This window comes from Mirounga angustirostris, unplaced genomic scaffold (genome assembly GCF_029215605.1).
Source record: "Mirounga angustirostris isolate CCGP_5_RB_7025 unplaced genomic scaffold, mMirAng1.0.hap1 SCAF_13, whole genome shotgun sequence".
NCBI lineage: Eukaryota > Metazoa > Chordata > Mammalia > Carnivora > Phocidae > Mirounga > Mirounga angustirostris.
In genome coordinates, this window is record NW_026991721.1 from 5,266,075 (window position 1) to 5,286,990 (window position 20,916).

The following is a 20,916-nucleotide window of genomic DNA, read 5'->3' on the forward strand; positions in this document are numbered from 1 at the left end:
TCCCCAGTTGTCAGAGGACCCAGATGGAAATTAGGAACCACTTTAGATTCATCAGATTAGTAAGCATTTGAAAGCTGGAATACCAAGTGCTAAGACAAAACCGGAACCCTCATGGTGAGTGTGACAGTTCATCCAGCCACCCGGGAGAGCATCTTGGGTGCTTTGTGAAGTCAAGGGTGCATGTACCTATAGCCTGGCAGTCCTACTTCAAGAATTCTCCCACCACCCATAAGGAGGTAGCATGAAGGTGTTCCTGGCACTGATGTGACGGGGGCATCAAGGCCCAGCTAAGTGTGCATCGCTGAAGGGTGTGGCGGGTAATAAACGTGCTTGCTGAATGCTGAACATGGTACGCTATATGCGACTGGTAGAAGCAACGAATGAGACGCATATGGAAACCATGAGTGTTGAGTGTAAAAAATGCAAAAATGTAAACAACAGAATGAGTTTTATACACGACACCATGTTTGCAGATTGCAAACATCCACATAGGAGCCAAGCCACGTGTAGTAGAGAACCGGGCAGGGTGCAAGGAAGCTGACTGCACACACTGACAGCCCCGGTTCTTCGTGGTGACGTGTCATAAACTGAAAAGTAGGACTGATTCGACTCTGTCTGTGAGGTCATACAATGAAACGTGGTGGGTACAGGATGAGCACCCCGGGAGCTAGGTGAGCTTGGGTCCCCAATTCTACCACCCGTAAGCATTTGGGATTTTGGCAAAGCATTCGTTCATTCATTTCATCCACAAATATTTAAGAAGCCTCTACTCAGTGCCAAACACTGTTCTATGCACTGTGGACACAGTGGAGAATAAAACCGTGTAAAATAAGTGAAGTTCAGGTAAGTGCTGTGTAATGTGAAACTGACTTTAGATTGCATAGTCAGGGATGGCACCCGTGAAAGGTGACATTTGAACAGGGACACAGATGATAAAGACCCAGTTGTGAAAGAGCAAGGTTAAGTGCTTTCCAGGTATAGAGAACAGCATGTGCAAAGGTCCTAAGGCGAGAATAGTTTGGCCTGTGTTGCAGAGTGGGTGAAAGAGGGGCAGAGGAAGCTTGATGAGATTGGATAAGTAGACAAGGACCAGAGCATTCACAGCTTTGTGGGCCTTAGTCAAAAAGAGCTCAGATATCATTCCAACCACAATGGAAAACCAAGGGACGGTTTTATACAGAGTGACTTAGCCTCATACTCAAAATTTTTTTAATTAAAAAAAAAATTTTTTTTTTTTTTTACTTAATAACACACAGAGAGGGGCACCTGGGTGGCTCAGTCCTTAGGTGGCCAATTCTTGGTTTCTGCTCAGGTCATGATCTCGGGGTCCTGTGATCAGGCAACCTGGGACTCCTCGCTCAGGGGCATCTGCTTGTGGATTCTCTCTCTCTCTCTCTCCCTCTGCCCCGCTCCCTGCTCTCGCCCTCACGCTCTCTCTAATAAATAAATAAATCTTTAAAAAAAAATAACACACAGAGAAAAAGATCAGATATATTTTAAAAGATCACTTTGCTGAGTAGACACTGGGTTGGAGGAGTAGAAGCCACATAAGCTTTCTGAGCCTCAGTTTCCACATCCGCGGTGGTGAGAATACCCATCCCGTGCAGATCAGCGGTGAGTCAGGGTGGGGACACAGTCTGGTCCCAGGAGTCTCCTTGGCACTCGAGGCGCGGGCTGGGACGCGGAAGGCCCCATCTCGGGCCTGGGAGGCTGGCGCCCTAGCTACCCCTCCAAGCCCCTGACACAGACCCGGGAATTGCCTAGGCAATCCCGCTGTGGCTCACGAAGGCTGCCGCTGGGAGGCGCCGCGGCTCCTGTGTAGTCCCCAAAGGCGGCCCCGCCCGCTGGTCCGCTCGGCGCTCGGCAGCTCGGGCCTGCTGCGGGCGAGCAGGGGCGGGGCCGTTACGTGAGGGCGGGGCCTCGGCCGGGGCGCCGGACAGTCGCGCTCCCAAGATACGGCCCGGGGCGGGGCCTGCGTGCGGGGGCGGGACCGCGGCGCTAGGGGCAGCGGGCACGGATGGCGGCGGCGAGGGGCACCTGAGCGGGCCGGGGCCATGAGCGCCAGCCGGCCCCAGTTCAGCATCGATGACGCCTTCGAGCTGTCCCTGGAGGACGCGGGCCCGGGGCCCGAATTCAGCGGGGTCGCCCGCTTCGGGCCGCTGCACTTCGAGCGCCGGGCCCGGTTCGAGGTGGCCGACGAGGACAAGCAGTCCCGGCTGCGCTACCAGGTGAACGGCCCGGCCCACCTCAACCCCAGCCCGAGTCCGGGCGGGCCTCCAGGCCGGACCCTGGAGAACCCCAACTCAAGGGAAAATCTGTCTAGAGGCCCCAGCCTACGTGGCCACTGATCCGGGGCCCTGCCCAGACCCTCTCAGCTCTGATTTTGGTCCCCAGCCACCACTGGAGAGCCCAGAACCGGAACCCGGGAGCAAGTCTCCTAGCCCCAGTTGGAAATCCCACCCGGCGTCCCCACCCATCCTGGGTACCGACCTAACCCCCACCCCCCACCCCATCCCCCTGGGCTGGAGAGCTCTCTGTACCTGATCCAGACCTCCCACTAAACTAGAAAGCTCCATTCTCCCTAGAGGACTTCCACCAACTCTAGGATTCTTTTTTTTTTTTGGAGACGTGTACCAGATTCCTGTGCCCCAAACCTGGAAACCATGGGCTTCTGCCCTTCCTTGGTACCCCAAATCCAGAACCTCCATACTGGGCCCCTGAAATGCCATTCCGAAAGGTCCACCCTGACTCCCAAACTTGGGAGAACTCCTGGCCCTGAGACCCATGCGAGGAGCCCTCAACCAGCCCCTGTGGTTCCTGCCACCCCCTAACCCCCGAAGCCCCCAGCACCCACCTCCTACCTGGGTTTCGGTTTCTGTGAATCATCAAACCTGTTTTGCGGGAGGGTGGAGGGCCAGGTGAGCAGCTGTCAGGCGGCCAGGCAAACAGCTGTGTGGGCTTGCTCTCCTCCTCTCCCTGAGAGGGGAGTAGGAAGGGCCTGGGCCCAATAACCCCTCTGAGCCCTGTGTTCTGGAATAGAACCTGGAGAACGATGAGGACGGAGCCCAGGCCTCTCCGGAGCCGGATGGGGGAGTCAGCAACAGGTCAGGGCCAGGTGGGGACCCATCCTGTACCTCTAGCCCTATGCTTCTGGCTCCTGTCCCCCAGGTCCCTGGCCAGTCTTCCACCTCACAACAGTCAGCTCTTTCACATCCTGTCCTACAAGGATTCCTAGCCTGATCCCCACTCCCCTCATGGGTTCCCCTGTCCTGCAGCGTCACCCTACCCCAGGGCCAGGCACACTTACCCACCCCTACCAGGCTCTTTATCCTGAAGAAACCCCCCAGCCTGGTCTGGCCCCTACCTCCCCACAGGTCACCTGTCCTGCAGGAATCCCTAGCTTGAATCCTCAGCCTTTCTCCACCCTCAGTCCTGCAGAGACCCCCCAGCCCTTGAATTCCTTGTCACCCTGTCCCCTCTCAGTGCCCTCATCCCGCAGGAACACCCAGCCCTAGTCCCTGCACCATCCCCCACCACGTCATCATGACCCCCCCTTCCTTGCTTCCTCTGCCTCTCACTGGGCCCACCTGGCCTGTAGGGATTCCAGCCGAACGTCCATCCGCAGCTCCCAGTGGTCCTTCAGCACCATCAGCAATAGCACCCAGCGCTCCTACCATGCCTGCTGCAGGTGAGACCCTGCCCTGCTTAAGCCCCCTGTGCTCTGTGCCCCAGAACAGGCGGCCTGGGCTTTCTCCCTCAGTCCTCTGGGTGGGGAAGGGTAACAGGAGGGAGTTGGGCTCCTGTCACCTCTCACACCCATCCTGCTGTCCCGCCACCCAGCTGGACTCAACACCCTTTGATCCAGAAGAACCGCCGGGTAGTGCTGGCCTCCTTCCTGCTCCTGCTGCTGGGGCTGGGTGAGTGCCCTGAGGGTCCCCTGCCTACTCCCAGGAGGGGTCTGGTGTCCCTTTGTGCCGGCTCAGCATCCCCCTTGGCACACTGAGCCTCCCTGCATCCTGAGCAGGCAGCTGGCTGCCATCACCCCACGCCCATTTTACAGGTGAAGAAACTGAGGCCTTGGGAGGAGTGGGCCCAGTCTCCTGGTCACACAGCCAGGAAATTACACGTAATTGAAAATGGAACTTGGTTCGGTGCTCCAAACTTTTCTTTCTTCTTTCTTCTTCTTTTTTTTTTTCCCCCTAAGCCCATGTAATCCATCAGGGAGCAGAAGAGTAACAGCTCCACCATTTATTCTGTGTCTACTTCGAGCCAGGTGCAGGGGAGGCTTATTTTCCTGCCTTACGGAGGTCACACAGCAAGAGGGAGGCAGGGCCATGACCCAGAACCTGTGTAGGGACAGGTGCTCAGAGATATCCCTGCCAGCCCTACCCCCAGAGCACCTGTCATTTCCCCTTCTCTGGAGTCTGAGCGCAGATGAGGACCTCTCCCCGCCCCGCGCTGTGCACATCCATTGCCCAGATGGGGAAAGTGAAGCCCAGAGCAGGCAGATCTCGCAGCCAGATGTTTTTGGACTCATTCTATGGGGCTGAGGCCTCAGGATCCCCAGAAAGGACAGGGTTGGGATCAAGAGGGACCCATAAGGACAGCCCGGCTGTGGCAGCTGCTCTCCCTGCTCCGGGATGATCAGAGACCCCTGGCCAGAAAGCTGAGCAGCAGCCCTGCCTCAGCTCTGGGTGTCTGTGTGCAGGGGTGCATGGGGGAAAGGGGCCATCGCTTGTCCAGCAGCCACTACAAGCTGGGCACTGGTCACACTGGCCACCTGCCTTACCCCCTTTCATTCTCTCAGTACCCGTGAGGCCAAGCATTATTACCATCCTGGTTCAGAAGTAAGGACAGAGCCTCGGGCAGGTAAAGGGACTTGCTCAGACCTCAGCTGGGAAGTAGCTGAGCTGGGATTTAAACCCACATCAAGGACAGTACCAGGCCTGGAGGCCGCCGTAGACCTATAAAAGGCCTTTGGAGGAAGACGCCTCCTCTGAGTGGGCAGGGCCCCCAGCCCTAATCCAAGGTGGCAGGTAGTGTATCAGCCCCAATCCGTACCCTTTTTGGGGTGCTCTGTGCAGGGCACAAATCCCATAGCAGTCCATGGTGGCCCCTCAAGCCTCTGTGCTATATGGCCCCCCTTGCTGCAGAGCCCGGGTCCCCCACCTCCCCCCCAATCCCATCTTGTAACTGGGGACCCAGGACTCTCTCTGGGTCTGAAAAGTTGATCCAGCCATGACTTCCCCAACACTCGCTGTCCTCAGCCAAAGTCCACATCCCTCACCGGGTCTCCAGGCCCTGCCAAACACCTCAAGCCTGGGCTCTTGCCTCTCCACTCTTGCCAAAAGTTGGAAGCTCCTAGAAAGCCCCAAGTTCCCTCCAGACGCTGGGCCTTTGCCATGCTGCTCCCTCTGTCTGGAGCACTCCTCTCCTTTTCTGCCCACATGATGCCCACAGCAAAGCCTCGAGTCAGATCACCTCCTCCTTCTGAATGCAGCTCTCTGTGCCTCAGTTTCATCTTCTGTGAAATGGGGATGATCATACCTGTTTCATTCAGTCACATTGATAATAAAGCAGTGCAGGTAACAAGCTCAGCCGGGTGCCTGGCAGCACCTGCTAAGTGGTAACTAAATGTTACCTGCTCTGGGTACTGCTACCCCTGCTCAGTTTCATCGCCACTGCCTCCAAGAAGCCCCTCCCTGATGCCCCAGGCTCCCATGCTGCCTGATCTGGCCTTTCCACAGCCTGATCACCGAGGTTGTAGCTTGGAGGTTCTTGTTGGTTGTGCCACTAGAGAGCAGGGACCTCATTTGCCTTTCCCTGTGGGATTCTCAGTACCAGGCACACAGCAGGTGTTCTGTAAATATTTGTTGATTGACTGAAAGGCCACATCAAGGAGCAGAGACAAATCTGGTTTCGGATTATTTCCCAGGGCCTGCCGGGTGCCCTGCTCTGAAAACACAGAGCTTGCTGAGCTTCCCAGGAAGGGTCTCTGGCTAGGGAACCTTCAGCTCAGGTGGGGGACTCTTCCTAGGGCCTAAGCCTTGCTGGGGGTTGTGGGTGGAGGTCCCCGCCCTGCCCCCAGCGCCTGCCCCCTCCTCGCCCTCACCCTCGCGGCTCCATCTGTGTGCAGTGCTGATCCTGATCGCCGTGGGACTGGAGGTGGCCCCCTCGCCAGGTGAGCGTCCCCTCCTACCTCCGCTGGCAGCGGGGGTCCCCTCAAGGGAAGAACTCGGGGGCCCGCGAGCCCCCAGCCTCCTCGGAAGTTTGCTTCCACCCTCCTAGCAGGAAACGGTCCCTTCTACCGGGGACAGTGAGACTAGCCCAGGCAGGGACCCCTGAGCCCCGCCCCGTGCCCCCCATCCTTGACTCGGCCCCTCCTCCTGCAGGTGTCTCCAGCGCCATCTTCTTCGTGCCCGGCTTCCTGTTGTTGGTTCCCGGAGGTGCGAAAGGGCTGCGGGGCGGGGCGGGGCGGGGCGGGGCGGGGCCTCGGCGCTGACCGGCCCCGCCCCGCAGTCTACCACGTGATCTTCATCTACTGCGCGGTCAAGGGCCACCGGGGCTTCCAGTTCTTTTACCTGCCCTACTTCGAGAAGTGAGCCGCGCGGGCGGCCGGGAACCAGCCTCGTCTCCAAGCGGCCCCAGGGGGTGTTCCTCGGGTCCGCCCCGCTCTGGTTCCCTCATCTCCAGGGAAGAACTCCGGGACCCGGGAGCCCCCAACCCCCTCGGAAGTTTGCTCAGGAAGTTTGCCCAATACCCAGGCCTGGAAAAGTCGCCCCTGGCCTGTTCTGTGCCTTAACTTATTCTCGGGCCCTGGGGCTGCTGGGTGGGTGGTGTTTTGTGCTAATAAAAGAATGTACTTCATTCCAGAAGAGACCACTGATCTTTCTTTCCCACCAGCCCTGCCCAGCCCACCAACCTGGCCACAGCCCCCCTCCCGCAAAAACTGAGGAAAGGGCTGCTGGAGCTGAGGGGCTCCAGGACCACCCATTTTCTCATTGTACCTGTGACAGTCCTGATGCTCCTAAGACTTGCTCCTGCGCTTTTGGGGCAGAGCTGGGCTTGGGACTCTGTCCTGCAAGCCTTTTGGAGGTCCTTCCAGCCTCCCATCTCCCTCAGCCCTTAGCAGAGTTGGCCCTGCCCATTCTCTACCTGGAGGCCCTGGCCAAGGGCACTCAGATGACGCAGGCCTGGGGCCTGGAGGCTGGTATCCTGGTTGCAGCCTGGCTCTGGGGCCCTGGACTGCCACAGCCAGCTCTGAATGTGGGCCATGACGAGGCTGCAGCCCAGCCCTCTCCGCCCACTGGCCTACTTCCCAAGTCCTGGGATTGGGAGAAGTAGGGGCAAAGACTAATGGGAAACAGGGCCCATATCACAGAACCTCAATGATCGAAGACTCTTAGAACCACAGAACATTGGAAACACACCATCTCAGACTTTGGGAAAACCCAAGCATCTCAGAATCTTGAGAGCCAGGAAATAGAATCTTCGAGAACCCTGAAATCTATAATCCTAATAGCTACCATTTATCAAGCTCTTAGAAGGCAGCAGGTCCTGTGCTAAGCACTTAACACAGGTGATTTCTGGTAATTACCACCTTTGCCCTATTTTACAGATGACGAAACCAAGGTCCAGAGAGACTGATTCACGTAAGGGCAGAGTTAGGAACATAACCCAAGGCTTCCCTGACACCTGGGTGGGGGAGGGAGAGGAGACGATACAGAGCACGGGTGTCCCCAGCTGACCACCCAAGGGGCTGGCTGAAGGACTATGGGCTGAGGTAGATCCTGTTCATATACTTAGATGTTTACAGTACACCATGAGTGCGGTTGAGAAGAGATGCGCCCTGGCCCCCACTGTGCCTGCAGCAGCCAAAACAATATCTATAGGTTTCTGTGACTTTGTTGAAAGAATTAACCCCCAGACCTGCTCTCCTGGCCCACCCAGACTTCCCACCCTCAGCCCCTCAGCCCCCAGTCAAGGCACTTTTAAGGGCACCAGTTGGATGCAGGAATTCCTAAATCCGTGGTTCTCAAACTAGCTCTGGTAAAGGGCCAGTTTTCATTTCTAATCCATCATGGACCAGTACTCTGGCAAGATAAAATAAAACCTGGGAAAGTGAAATAAAAAAAGACAGATAGAATATAAGCCCACAATCTGTATTACCAGACTAATCAGACATAAAATTACATTTCAATGAATATAATCAGAACAAACACAGGGAAAAAGGAAAATTATGGAAACCATTCATTGTGAGCAAATAGGCGATTAATACAGAGTTGCTACTATGCTCATAACTTTTTGTCGTTCCACGATCTTAACTAAACAGGAAGTTATTGCGGAGGTTGTGAGTCTCCGTATTATAAGACTACAGCAGGTGTCAGCAAGTGAGAGTCCACAGACACAATATGGTCCCCAAGCTAAAAGTGGTTTTTACATTTTAGTAATGGTTGGGGGGGAAAGTAAAAGAATAATACAATTTCATGACACATAAAAGTTGATAAAATTCAAAGTTCAGTGTCAGTGAATCAAGCTTAGTCAATTAATTACTAAATTTCCAGCCCAGCCACACCTATGGGTTTCTGTGTTGGCCATGGCTGCTTGGGGATACAGAGCTGAGCAGTCATGACAGAAACCATATGGTCCTCCAAGCCTAAAATCTACAGTCTGGCCTCTTACAGAAAAAGTTGACCAATCCCTGGTCTATGTGAACACATTGACAGAACACTGAATCACATTTAAAGTTTCAACATGACCAATGTGCTTGATTTTTTTTTTTTATAGATTTTATTTATTTATTTGAGAGAGAATGAGATAGAGAGCATGAGAGGGGGAAGGGTCAGAGGGAGAAGCAGACTCCCTGCCGAGCAGGGAGCCCGATGCGGGACTCGATCCCGGGACTCCAGGATCATGACCTGAGCTGAAGGCAGTCGCTTAACCAACTGAGCCACCCAGGCGCCCCAATGTGCTTGATTTTTGCTGGTTAATTTATGTAATCCAAACTGGATTGACACTAACACTATCCTCAGGGAATAATGAATATCTAAACTCTAAATGTAACTTCTTTCTTCATTGAAAAATACATCGAGGGGCGCCTGGATGGCTCAGTTGGTTGAGCGACTGCCTTCAGCTCAGATCATGATCCTGGAGTCCAGGGATCGAGCCCCGCATCGGGCTCCCTGCTCAGCGGGGAGTCTGCTTCTCCCTCGGACCCTCCCCCCTCTCGTGCTCTCTCTCTCACTCTCTCTCTCTCAAATAAATAATTTTTTAAAAAAAGAAAAAAGAAAAATATATCGTTAGTTGTGTCCAGACGAGGAACATTAGATTTCCTCAGTGAATTGTGATTCATTTTATCCCTAATGCTTTTTGCCTCGTAGCCCATTTCTGTCTGCTAAGCCTGTATTTATATGAGCTTCCTTTGGTTCATTTTCTCCTAGTAAATCTGTTTTCCAAGTCATCACTTTCAGCCTTTCGATTCTTGTTATGCTCTTAGATCCTGCACTCAGCTGTGGGGAAGAGCCTAGTATCTGCCCTTTGGTGTCTGCTCTCTGCCCTTACAGTAGAAGGACCTCTGGTCTTTAGCTGGGCATGTGGCCGCCCCAAATAAAGACCGCATTTCCCAGCATCCTTTGCAGCTACGTGTACCAGGTGAGGAGCCCTACCTAATGGGGTATGAGTGGTTCACATCCTTTGTCCGCCTTTGTCCTTTGTTCCTTCCTCCAAACCTGCCACCTGGAAAATGAACAAACTTGGGCATACCCCAGGAATGGCAGGGTGGCTAACAGGAGCTTGGGTCCCTGAAGACCATACAGCTGGATTTCACTTAATAAACTTCTGTCCTTTTAAAGCATTGTTATTTGGGATCTCTGTCAGTTACAGGAAAACCAGTCTCATACTGGAACTTTCCTCTGGTATGAGACACTTTAACCAAAAACTTAATCTACTCATAATTATTGGAATTCTTATTTTTTAAGGATTGTCCCTACCTTCTGTTTTTGTGTGTGTGTCTTTTTTTTAAAGTAGGCTCCATGCCCAGCGTGGAGCCCAACTCGGGGCTTGAACTCCTCATGACCCTGAGATTAAAACCTGAGCTGAGATCAAGAGTTGGATGCTCAACTGGCTGAGCTGCTGAGCACCCCTTCCTACCTTCTGTTTTAATGTTTTCATGGACTTTGTTTTTCTTTACCTTTTTTCCCTCTTCTGTAGCCTTCTACTGGTTCAATCGAGAATTCTTCAATTTTGGGGCACCTGGGTGGCTCAGTCGGTTAAGCGTCTGCCTTGGCCCAGGTCATGATCACAGGGTCCTGGGATCAATCCCCGCGTCGGGCTCCCTGCTCAGCAGGAAGCCTGCTTCTCCCTCTCCCTCTGCCTGCCACTCTGCTCTCTCTCTCTGTTAAATAAATAAATAAAATTTAAAAAAAAAAAGAATTCTTCACTTTCCCTCTATGGATTTGACTCTTGAACAAAGCATTCTATCTCTCTTTCTATACATTAATGATTACCTTTAAATGGTTAACAAATTCTAAAGCTGATCAGTGAATCTATCCTCCTCTAGGAAAGACGAGAAAAAGATTTCAGCATGTCTAAAGTATCCCCTCCCATCTTCCGTTTTATTTCGTCTATTATTTTAGTCCCTTTATTTTTAAAATCCTCCAAATTAACTTTTTTTTTTTTTTTACAGTTAATGCTTCTTTAGATCCACCAATATGTTTACTGATCGCTTTCCTGACCATAATTTAGTACATACTCTGCCTTCGTTCTGGTCTGAACTTCCTTCTTACTGAAGCCATCCCTTCAACGAGAGCATGTGGGTGGGAAACTCTTCCCAGCCTTTGTTTCCTGAAAAAAGTAGGTGTTTTTGCCTTCATTCCTGAATAATGATTCAGTGAGGTATAGGCTTCTTGGTTGACAATCATTTCTCCTCTGCATGATGAACAGTTTATTTCATTGTCTTCTGACATTTACTGTAGCCAACGAAAAGTCTTCGCAGAGCCTAATTGCTGTTCCTGGATAAGTCATCTGACTTTTGTCTCAAGTTGATTGTTTATAGGGTTTTCCTTTTGTGTTCTGCAGTTCCACCAGAATGCATCTAGATATGCATTTGTTTTTATTTCTCCTTCTCAGGCTCTAGTGGGTACCTTTGATCTGGGTGCTTGTCTTTGTGGAAGCCTTTATGGAAAAGTTTCAGCTATCATGTCTTTGAGTATTGCCTCCTGCCCACTCTGTGTAATTTCTCCTTCGGAGGCTCCTAATGACTTTTAACCACTCTGTAATATTATCCCTCGGTGCTACCTTATGGGTGATTTCTCAGATGTAGCTTCCAGTTCATTAATCTTCTCTTGAATTGTGTCTAATCTGCTGTTTAACTTATCCCTTGATTTTTTTTTTTTTCATTCCAATGGCTATATCCTTTATTTTTAGAAGTTCTATTGGGTCTTTCTTTTTAATCTTCCTGTTCTGTTTCAGACTATCCTGCTACTGCATATTGGCCTCTCTCCCTTCTTTTATCTCATTTTTGTTTGCATTTACTTTATGGTCCCTTTCAGATTGTCCTATTATATTCTGGGGTGCTGATTCTCCTGTTTGTTGCATCTGCCTAGTCCCCCCCATGGTGACTTGTTTTCTTACGTGATTTGTAATTTTTTATCATGAGTTCATCTTCAGAAGTGACAGGGTTGTTTGTTTAAGTCCATTGCGTCCTGGGTTGAAGACTGCCCTTCCAGTAGTTTCTCCCTATTTCTTCAGCCTTCCTGCCTAATGTGCAAGCCTGAGTTTCAGGTTCCTTAGGGCAGCTTTTTCCACTCAAGGCCCTGGACACCTGTACCCTTGCCATTTCCTCAGGCCAGTAGGTGGAAATATATTTTGATCCCCTTTTCAAGACCAGGGTAGCCCTTTGAGACCCTGGAAGGTACTCGGGCTCATGTTCTGTTCCTCAGCCTCTCACAGGTCTTCTGTCACTCATAAGTGTCAGAGCCCAGGCTCCCGAACCTCTCCATGGCTGAGGCCCCCATGGTGTCCCCTCTCTCCCCCCACCCAGCTCCGAGTTCTTGCTTTGTCTTTAGTACCGGGGGTTATCCCTGGCCTTCTTTCAAGTTAAGCTTTTTTTTTCTTTTTAACATTTTTACACAAGTAGTGGGAGGCACCCAGCCACCCTCCCCATTCGCCATGTTACCAGAATCCCCCCAACTCTGTCCCCCTGTCTTTGAATGCTATAGCGCCAGGGAGCTTGCTACCTCCCAAGGGTCTGGAGAGATCCAAATCTTGCTCATACTGGAGAATGTTAGGCCACTGGATGCAGGTTTCCTCCAGGCAGCTCAGGTGGGAGGAAGGTGAGGATATAGGTGGGTGGGTGACATCACAAGGCAACTCTCCAGCCAGATGTTGTCAAGGTTCTGAAGAAGCCTGGGAGCTGCTGGGTCTCTTCCATTCGGGGGCTTCGTGGGGAGGGTGTACAGCATGAACCCTGCTGTCCTGGGGCCAGAGGGGCAACACATTCTCCCTTCTGGAACCTCAGTGGGTGAGAAGCATCATCACAAACTCTGGAGGAAAGAAGGGGCTGGGCTTGGGCCAGTCCTGGTCAGGAATCGCAGGAAATGCTGGGCTCCCCCTGGGCGCTGGAGGGGTGGGGTTGTCTGGGAAGGAGACTCACCATCAAAGTCTACGGTGCCATCCCCATTGAGGTCCACGTCTCGGAGCATCTCGTCCAGCTCAGGACCCACCAGTGGCTCCCCCAGCAGAGCCGGGGCTGCCTGTCGCAGCTCTGCCACTGTGATCCGTCCATCTCTGTCCCTGTCAAACTAGGGTCCAGCAGGGCTCAGCCCCTCCCACCCAAAGCTGGCTCTGCCTGGACATGTCTTCATCTTGCCACATCCTGTGCCTAGATGCTCCCACCTCCGCCCATCCAAACCCTCCACCTCCTCCCAGGCCGAGACACAGGCTCCCCCTGCTCCAGGAAGTCTCCTTGGGTGGATCCCACAGCTGAGAGTGAGCTGGACCCCCTCCAACCCCTCCCTGGCCCTAGCCCCACCATTTGCAGGGCTGTGGGCCTCCAGAGGTTGAGGCCCCCGTCTCTCTGGCCTGGATGGGAGACCAGCAAGTCTGCTGTCCAGCCACCCACCCAGCACCCGACTCGACCACTCTCCACACCTCTCGGAAGGCGATGCGCAGCTCCCGCACCCCCAACATGTGCGCCGTCTCCTCCCTCAGCTTTGGGCTCATCAATTCCACAAACTCCTCGAAGTCCACGCGGCCACCCACTGTGGACCCAGGCAGAGCATCACAATGGAGAGGGCTGGGCCCGAGGAGGGACGTCACAAGTGTCACAAGCACCAGCCCCTCCCCAGCTCTGCATCCAAGCCCTTGGGGAGAGGGGGGAGGAGGCGGGAGCCCCGTTCTCCATGGGGATGACGGGGCAAGGTGCTTGGGTGCTCTCAGTGAAGCACCGAAGTGTGGGGGAAGGAGACCAAGGTTTGGAACCAGGCAGCCCCAGGTTCAAACTCTGTCTCTGCTGCCAAAGGGGCATGGCCTTGGGTGACTCATGAACCCTCCTTCCTCATCCTGGGGCGAGGATGAGAGGACCCACTCTTGCGTGCCATTGGGGTTGCAGTTCATGGCTCTTATGTGCTGGGACCCCATTGGCAGCAATAAATACCCTTTAAGGAACATGCCCATGTAGTTCCTTGATTCTAATTGTAAAAAGCACCAAGAGCCAAGTAGCAGGTTTGGGGGAAAGAAAAGAAGCATCGCACTTAATGTTCACATCAATTGTAAGAAACCATAGAAAAAGCAAAGGCAGGTGGCCTGGAATGAAGGGAATCTGATATTTGACAAATTAGCTAATGATAATCACAAGTGCCTGTCCATCCGACACTTAACCACAAGGAAAGGCCAGGGTTTGGTCACACTAGGCCTCACTGAACCTCCGGAGGTTCTTTTCAGGGGCCTCGGGAGTCAGAGAGACAGAGACAGAGAGCCAGCTGCCTAGTACCAGCAGGGAGCATTTTACCACATGTACCACAGGACAGAGGGGGTCCTCAGCTGAGCCCCAAGGGTCTCTTGGATCACTGGTACGTTTCACGACCCCTGCATCTGCCAAGGCTAATGTCAGACGGTCAAAATGCCCTAGAAACCGTCGCACACTCCCACCATCACCCCCGCGGACTCCCAGAGCCACCTCCCGCCACCCCCTCGTCGTCCCCCAAACCATGAGACTCAGAGAGGCCCAGGGCTGCCCAGCCTCGGCACAAAGCCAGGTGACTCGTGCCCCACCCCGCCCTGGGGTGGTGGGGGGTCAGCCACTGACTCCGCATCTTGACGTGCTGGGAAACCTCGATGAGCTCCATCTCGGTGGGCATGTAGCCCAGAGTCCGCATGCAGGCGCCCAGGTCCCGGTAGCCGATGTATCCATCACAGTCAGTGTCAAACTCCTGGAAGGCGGCCTGCAGCTCTGCAGGGGAGGGACGTCAGGCCCAGGCAGTCCGGCTCAGGGATACCTCCCACCTGCCACTGCCACCTGCAAGGGCCACTCACCATCCAGCTCCTCAGGGCCCAGCTCGCGGTCCTGCAGAGGCACAGTCCAGCATGTCCCTGGGGCCCATCCTTCCTCCTCCAGCCCTGGGCCACAGCGGCCTGGGCAGGGCCAGTCCCACCAGGGCAGGAGAAGGCAGCTGAAGTCCCATAGGCCCCCAGAGAAGAGATGACCACCCCCCCTTCCCGCTCCTGGGGCCCAGAGCTCTCACAGAATGCTGGGTTTGAAGTCTAGCCCTGCCCACTCCCCAACCCTTCCCCCAAACCGCAGAAACCCTGCCCCTACAACTCAGGCTCCTGGGTCTGGAGCAGAGGTGGCAGGAGGCCCGAGTACCAGGGACAGGGTGGGCTAAGTCCAAGGGCACAGGTGTGATCCCCACTCCACCCCCACCCCCGTCCCCTGCCCAGGCCCCCCTGACCTTCCCGAAGATGCGATTGAGTAGGGGCCCGTAGGTCTTCTGAGCAGCATCGTGCTGGGGGATGGGGCGATGCCGGTGGGACTGGCGACGGGAGGCTGGCTCAGAGGCTGCAGGACCTGTCTCCCCCTGTCCTTCTCCAGTCCCAGAGGGGTTCTTGCTGCTCCCTGGGGCCTCGGGGCCTGGGATGGAGGTCTGTTCCTGAGAACCGCCAGCACCCTTCCGTGACCCTCGGAGCCCCCTCTCCTTCTTGCTCCTCTTCCTGGTCAAGGGGAGGCCCTCAGCACCACTCCTGGAAGGCCCGACCCCCACAGGAGGCTTCTGAGGGCCAGGGGCCTGGTCTGGGCCATGCTGCCCCCTCGCCTGGTCTGTGGCCATGTGGGGAGGGACAACGGGGCTCAGAGATGCAGTTCCAGGGAGCACCCTTGGTTCTCAGGAACCATAAAGCTGCTTATGCACCCCTACGGTGAGAGCTGATGGCCTGGGATGAGACTTGAGGGGGATTAGGGTAAGTGAGGCAGGCAGCCCAGGCCCTAATCCCAGCCGTCTGCCTGGGGGCAGAGCCAGATGCGTGAAGAGAACTGTCCTCAGCCACAGCGGTGCCAGGACACGGGGTCACAAGGAGCATCGGACTCTGGCTCTGCCACTCATGAGCTGGGAGGCCCAGCAATTTCACCTCTCAGTCGCCTTATCTATAAAACGGGGACCATATTGCTGAAGAGTCGGGAACTCTTTGTTCTCGACTCCAGTCCCCAACTCCAGTTGCATGACGTGGGCGGACTTAGCTAAGAGAGGACAAGGGAAGTCATGTCAGGAGGCAGAGTGTGGGCAAAAGCTGGGAGGTGGGAAAGGATAGGACGAGTTGCCCACTGCAGCCCCTCAGGGGGGTACATCGTGGCCGGAGTGGAGGGTGTGTGAAATTGAGGAAGCGAGGCCAGATCGCAGAGGCCTTGATGCCAGAGTGAGGGACATGGGGGAGATATCAGAGGAGGTGGACCATGGGCTGGGGGGGGACCCAGAGCCTGCCCGGAGGCAGCAGGGCCAGGGTGAGAAAGTTTTAGCCATCTGGCTCTGTCAGGGATGGGGTGGCCTGGCTGGTCACTCGGCTCTGCTAAGCCGGGGTTAGGGTTTCCCAGCGAGCAGCCCCATGAATGATTGATGTCTTCTCAGCTTGGGTTTCAGGCCCGCCGCCTTAGCGCCGCTGGGCACCGTGCAGCAGGCCCCGCCGGCGTGGGGCCCCACGGATGGCGGGACCACTGTGCAGGCAGGCACGCCCTACTCTTTCCACCAGCAGCCCGCACCGCACAGGTAAGCCAGGCCTCACCTGTTGGGGCTCAGGGGAGCCCAGGGCTCTGATCCAGTAGAGGCTGGAGCTTGCAGAGCAGGGTCTGCCTGAGGAAGAGCCCTAGGGGAGAGGAGAGCCGAGGGACTGGAGTCGCGGGCCACAGCCACAGGCAGGAGCCAGCCTTTGGGGGGCATCTACTTCCTCCCCTGACTCAGCGCTGCCACCAGCTCTCTCTCCACCCTCGGAGGGAAACTCCCTCGGCCCGTGAGGGAAGGTGGGGGCGGAGAGGGAGCGGCATCAGGCCTCTGGGTCCCAGCCACCCTATCCTCATCACGCTGCTGAGCCCCCGACTCCTTCCCTGTCTGGTGGCCTCAGAGGACCGCTTTCTGCCTGAGCTGTGAGAATGTGGACAGGGCCACAGGTGGGAGTCGAGGATGATGAAGAGGCTCGAGCTGCTTCCAAGACAGGTCCTGGCCTGAGTTGCAGACCTCCCCCTGAATTCATGAACCGCACTTGCTGGGGGGACGGGCCTTCTCTGGCCCAGGCTCCTGGGACTGCTACGAGCCCATGGGGCCCTGAGCCGCCCCCCACTGGGAATCTTAAAACCCTCGAACCCCAGGATACCAGATGGGAAGGGGCCTGCAGCAATGTGACCAAGCAGTTTGCACAAACTGTCCTCCCTGGAGCCCCAGGGGTGCTCCCCCTCCTCTAATCTGAGCACTCCCTTCTAGTTCATTGGGAGCTCCACTGTAATATTTCATTTGAAGAAAACATTCATCAGCTTTTAAAATATGTTTGAAAGCCAAGTCTACTTGGGCACGCTGGGATTCCGTGTGGCAAACTGATTAGGTCTGAGGTCCAGGCCTGGTGCCTCTGTCCTGCCTCTGACCTTGGGCAAGTCACCGATCCTCTGAACCTTCCCCTCCTCACCTGTAAAACGGATTGTATGAAGACTAGGTGCCGTCATCTACTTAAAGGCTCTGGCAGAGGCTAACTACCCCAAAGGTGATGACGATGGCTCAGAGAGGGACAGTGACGTGCCTGGAGAGAACACAGCACCCTCTCTCTCATACTCAGTCCCTCATGATTTCATTGGTTCATCAGGCCCCCGCTCTGCAGCCGACAGCACACTGGGGACCTCAGAAGGACACTGCGATGGAAGCTGACCTGGGTGCCGCTGGCCTCGGGCCCCGCACAGAGCTGGACGATGAAGACTACTATCCCCAGGGCATCTGGGACACGGTCTTCCTGGTGGCCCTGCTGCTCCTGGGGCTGCCGGCCAACGGGCTCATGGCGTGGCTGGCTGGCTCGCAGGCTCGGCAGGGAGCGGGCACGCGGCTTGCCCTGCTCCTGCTCAGCCTGGCCCTCTCGGATTTTTTGTTCCTGGCGGCAGCGGCCTTCCAGATCCTGGAGATCCAGCGCGGAGGGCACTGGCCGCTGGGGACGGCGGCCTGCCGCTTGTACTACTTCCTGTGGGCCGTGTCCTACTCCTCTGGCCTCTTCCTGCTGGCGGCCCTCAGCCTGGACCGCTGCCTGCTGGCACTGTGCCCACGCTGGTACCCGGGGCACCGCCCGGCCCGCCTGCCCCTCTGGGTCTGCGCCGGGGTCTGGGTGCTGGCCACGCTCTTCAGTGTGCCCTGGCTGGTCTTCCCGGAGGCCGCCGTCTGGGGGTATGACCTGGTCATCTGCCTGGACTTCTGGGACAGCGAGGAGCTGCCGCTGCGGATGCTCGAGATCCTGGGGGGATTCCTGCCTTTCCTCCTGCTGCTCGTCTGCCACGTGCTCACCCAGGCTGCCGCCTGCAAGACCTGCTGCCGCCACCAGCCGAGGCCCACGGCCAGCCGTGGCTTTGCTCGTGTGGCCAAGACCATTTTGTCAGCCTACGTGGTCTTGCGGCTGCCTTACCACCTGGCACAGCTGCTGTACCTGGCCTTCCTGTGGGACATCTACCCGGGCTACCTGCTCTGGGAAGCCCTGGTCTACTCCGACTACCTGGTCCTGCTCAACAGCTGCCTCAGTCCCTTCCTCTGCCTCCTGGCCAGTGCCGACCTCCAGGCCCTGCTGCGCACCGTGATCTCCTCCTTCGCGGCAGCTCTCTGCGAAGAATGGCCCGCCAGCTTCACACCGGCCGAGCCACAGACCCAAGTGGATTCTGGGGGTCAGACTTTGCCAGGGCCTATGGCAGGGGCCCAACCCCAGGTGACCTCCACGGCCCAGCCACAGGCAGACCCCACAGCACAGCCACAGTTGGATTCTGTGGCGCCCCCACATTCAGATTTTGTGGTCCAGCCTCAGCTGAACTCCTCAGCTCAGCCACAGGTGAACCATGAGGCCCAGCCACAAGTGAGCCCTAAGGCCCAGACCCCCCGACCCGCTGCCGGCTCAGCCCCCAGTCCCTGTGATGAAGTCTCTTCTGCTCCATCCACAGATCCCACCCCAGAAGCCCCTGCGAACGCAGCTGTGCCTGCTGTCTCTGAGGGAGAGAACCCCAGCAGTGTCCCCCCAGAGGAGGCCCCTGGAACAGGCCCCATGTGAGGTTCCAGGAAAGTCCAGGCCCATCAGGGCAGTGGAAGAGCTTGAAGGAGACAGACTAACCAGCCAGCCGGAGAGGAGGGGAGCCGCAGAGGAAGTCATCATGGAAAACCCCACCCAGTCCCCTGGGCCCGGCAGGAGGACTTTGGGGAAGTGAAAATGAAGCACCAAAAAGTCCCCAGCAGTTTGTCATGAGCGTCTTGTCCCTACCCAGGTCCCACTCCGGTTTTCCACGCTTGCCCCCTACACCCAGTGGTCCAGCAGTCAGAGCTGACGCTCTCCTGCTGGGCTCTGCCCCTAGGCAGCCTGGACCCCACCGACCCTAGTCTACCCCTAGCCTCAGTCCTGCAGGAGAAAACCAGCAGGGGTGACTTCCCAGGGCTTGAGCTGACCTCCCTTTGATCCTTCCCTCCGCCCTCTTCTCCCTCACCCTCTAACTCAGCACGAGGATGCCAACGGAGGAAGTCCCTGCAGAGAAGGCAGGCATTCAAGAGCCAGCAGGAACCTGGGGCCCTAGGAGCCCACACAGGCTGGCCTGGCCCCCTGCCCCCAGCAGGTCGCGAGACCGCGGTGGCGGCGGGCCTCCATCAGCAAGGCAGTGGGAGCGGGAGAGGAGGCCAGAGCTACCAAGCCCGGATTCCACTCAGGCGCTGGTGACTCCGGAAAAGCCGCTTCACCCTCTGAGCGGCTGTTGCATCCGCCATAGGGAGGGTTCAGTCAGAAAGCGTGTGAGGCACTCGGCTAGAGCCTGGCACACAGTAGGGCCTCAGTAAACAGAAGTGCTTCCCTCGCTCCCATCCAGAGATGTCCCTGCAGGGGCTGGAGTCGGACGGGAGGAGGCAGCGCCTAGCCTTGGCCTCCGGGTGGGGGCCTGTGAGCTTTGGGGCAGATCAGCTGTGCCCACGACCAGTTTGGGGCCTGAGAGAGCACGGGGCTGACTCTGTGCCTTGGATGGCTCCAGAGGACTTCAGCGTCTGCTCCCTCCACTCAAGGGTTCAACTACTGTCCACCTGCCCTCCCCCCCCCCCCCCCCACCGCTTGGTCTAGAGAGTGCCCTGGTCCCGCCTCCAGCAGAGCCCCTTCTATGCACTCAGCCCCCGGGGCCGAGAGGGGATGATGTCCAAACAGAGAGCTCTGGGGACCAGTGGCTCCAGAAAGGGTACAGGCCCCCAAGAGGTCACATAGCATCTCCGGGCAGAGCCCCGCTCTTCCCTCTCAAGCTGCAGACAGTGCAAGAAAAAGTAGGAAGCGCTGAAGTTCTCATCCCTGCCCCCTTCCCTTTCACACCAGCGCTTCCTTCTGGTGCCCCCAACACCCAGCTTTCTGTCACCCCGCTGTGTTCCAAAACCATGAGCCCTTCACCCTTTTAACGCCCCCCAACCCCCCACCCCTGGCCCTTTGCCACTGCCAGTAGCCGAGCGCTGCCCTGACCAGCAGGTGTAGATGAAAAGACCTTTCTGTGCGGCCCTTCTAGGGCTGCTTCTGTCTGAAAAAGGCAGCGGGCAGGGCCTGTGGTCTGGAGAGGTGCAGGGTGCAGGTCTGGAGAGGTGCAGGGTGCAGGTCCTGGGCTCTGGTTGCTAGCTCCCTCTTCACTTCGGTGTTCTCCTCTGTGGAATGGGGTGGTAGAGTTCCCCTTGCAAAGGCTGCTGCTGTCATGAACGGGGCCCTGGGGATGGAAACACGCTGAATGGTGACAATGCGGGGGCTGGGGGGCAGAATTCTAGCATTTCCTGCTGATGGGACTGTGGATGCTGAGGCTGCCGGAGAGAGATTTCTGAATGGGCACAAATTTGTTGAATTCATTCATTTATTGAGCACTTGCTAGGTAATCTTCCGGCCAACCCTCCATTGTGGGGACACATGAGTGGGGTGAGGGGCATGGCCTCGGGTGCCCCTTGGGGGTTTTTTGAATCCCAGCTCCACCACTCACCAGCTGTGTGATCTTCAGCAAGGCTCTTGGCTTCTTTGGGACTCCGTTTCTTCATCTGTAAAATGGGGATCATATCAACGGTCCCCATTTCCTAGGAGTGTTCATATCTATGAAGTACTTGGATCCTTTGCCTGGCACAGAGTAAGTGCTGAATAATTATTAACCATTAATTTAATTATGCCAGTGGGCATCCCCAAACCTCACCCAGGCCTGGGACCAACACT

The 20,916-nt window shown here is 56.1% G+C and overlaps 3 protein-coding genes across 5 annotated transcripts; 2 read left to right on the forward strand and 1 right to left on the reverse strand.

Annotated features, from left to right (window-relative positions):
• Positions 1–1,957: 1,957 nt before the first annotated feature.
• On the forward strand, positions 1,958–6,882 carry TMEM134 (transmembrane protein 134). 3 transcript variants are annotated; one of them, XM_045893164.3, is made up of 7 exons: positions 1,962–2,228; positions 3,040–3,104; positions 3,599–3,688; positions 3,841–3,917; positions 6,137–6,181; positions 6,393–6,446; positions 6,520–6,882. In XM_045893164.3, exons 1-7 carry the CDS (start codon positions 2,055–2,057, stop codon positions 6,600–6,602), a joined length of 588 nt encoding a protein of 195 aa, XP_045749120.1. In that variant the 5' UTR covers positions 1,962–2,054; the 3' UTR covers positions 6,603–6,882. The 3 variants fall into 3 exon arrangements, with proteins under 3 accessions (XP_045749123.1, XP_045749122.1, XP_045749120.1); XM_045893167.3 differs by lacking the exon at positions 3,040–3,104 and having other exon boundaries at positions 1,958–2,228; XM_045893166.3 differs by lacking the exon at positions 6,137–6,181 and having other exon boundaries at positions 1,961–2,228.
• A 1,259-nt stretch (positions 6,883–8,141) lies between these two features.
• On the reverse strand, positions 8,142–16,258 carry CABP4 (calcium binding protein 4). Its single transcript, XM_045893168.3, has 6 exons — positions 14,949–16,258; positions 14,533–14,563; positions 14,306–14,449; positions 13,150–13,259; positions 12,653–12,800; positions 8,142–12,542 (listed from the first exon to the last, which is right to left on the reverse strand). Exons 1-6 carry the CDS (start codon positions 15,321–15,323, stop codon positions 12,514–12,516), a joined length of 837 nt encoding a protein of 278 aa, XP_045749124.1. The 5' UTR covers positions 15,324–16,258; the 3' UTR covers positions 8,142–12,513.
• GPR152 (G protein-coupled receptor 152) lies at positions 15,916–19,792 on the forward strand. Its single transcript, XM_045895220.2, has 4 exons — positions 15,916–15,991; positions 16,142–16,253; positions 17,183–17,267; positions 17,374–19,792. The coding sequence occupies exons 1-4, from the start codon at positions 15,916–15,918 to the stop codon at positions 18,763–18,765; spliced, it is 1,665 nt and encodes a 554-aa protein (XP_045751176.2). The 3' UTR covers positions 18,766–19,792.
• The last annotated feature ends 1,124 nt before the right edge of the window (positions 19,793–20,916 follow it).

Bases quoted from the DNA above. Each gene is read 5' to 3' on its own strand.
- TMEM134 (XM_045893164.3), top strand. From the start codon at position 2,055: ATGAGCGCCAGCCGGCCCCAGTTCAGCATCGATGACGCCTTCGAGCTG. The intron at 2,229-3,039 runs GTGAACGGCCCG...GTTCTGGAATAG, and splicing joins AGTCCCGGCTGCGCTACCAG to AACCTGGAGAACGATGAGGA. The intron at 3,918-6,136 runs GTGAGTGCCCTG...ATCTGTGTGCAG, and splicing joins GCTCCTGCTGCTGGGGCTGG to TGCTGATCCTGATCGCCGTG.
- CABP4 (XM_045893168.3), bottom strand. From the start codon at position 15,323: ATGGCCACAGACCAGGCGAGGGGGCAGCATGGCCCAGACCAGGCCCCT. The intron at 14,450-14,532 runs GTGAGTGGCCCT...CCTCCCCTGCAG, and splicing joins GGGCCCTGAGGAGCTGGATG to AGCTGCAGGCCGCCTTCCAG. The intron at 13,260-14,305 runs GTCAGTGGCTGA...CTGGGTCCACAG, and splicing joins CCAGCACGTCAAGATGCGGA to TGGGTGGCCGCGTGGACTTC.
- GPR152 (XM_045895220.2), top strand. From the start codon at position 15,916: ATGGGGGAGATATCAGAGGAGGTGGACCATGGGCTGGGGGGGGACCCA. The intron at 15,992-16,141 runs GTGAGAAAGTTT...CCGCCGCCTTAG, and splicing joins CCGGAGGCAGCAGGGCCAGG to CGCCGCTGGGCACCGTGCAG. The intron at 16,254-17,182 runs GTAAGCCAGGCC...GATTGTATGAAG, and splicing joins CAGCAGCCCGCACCGCACAG to ACTAGGTGCCGTCATCTACT.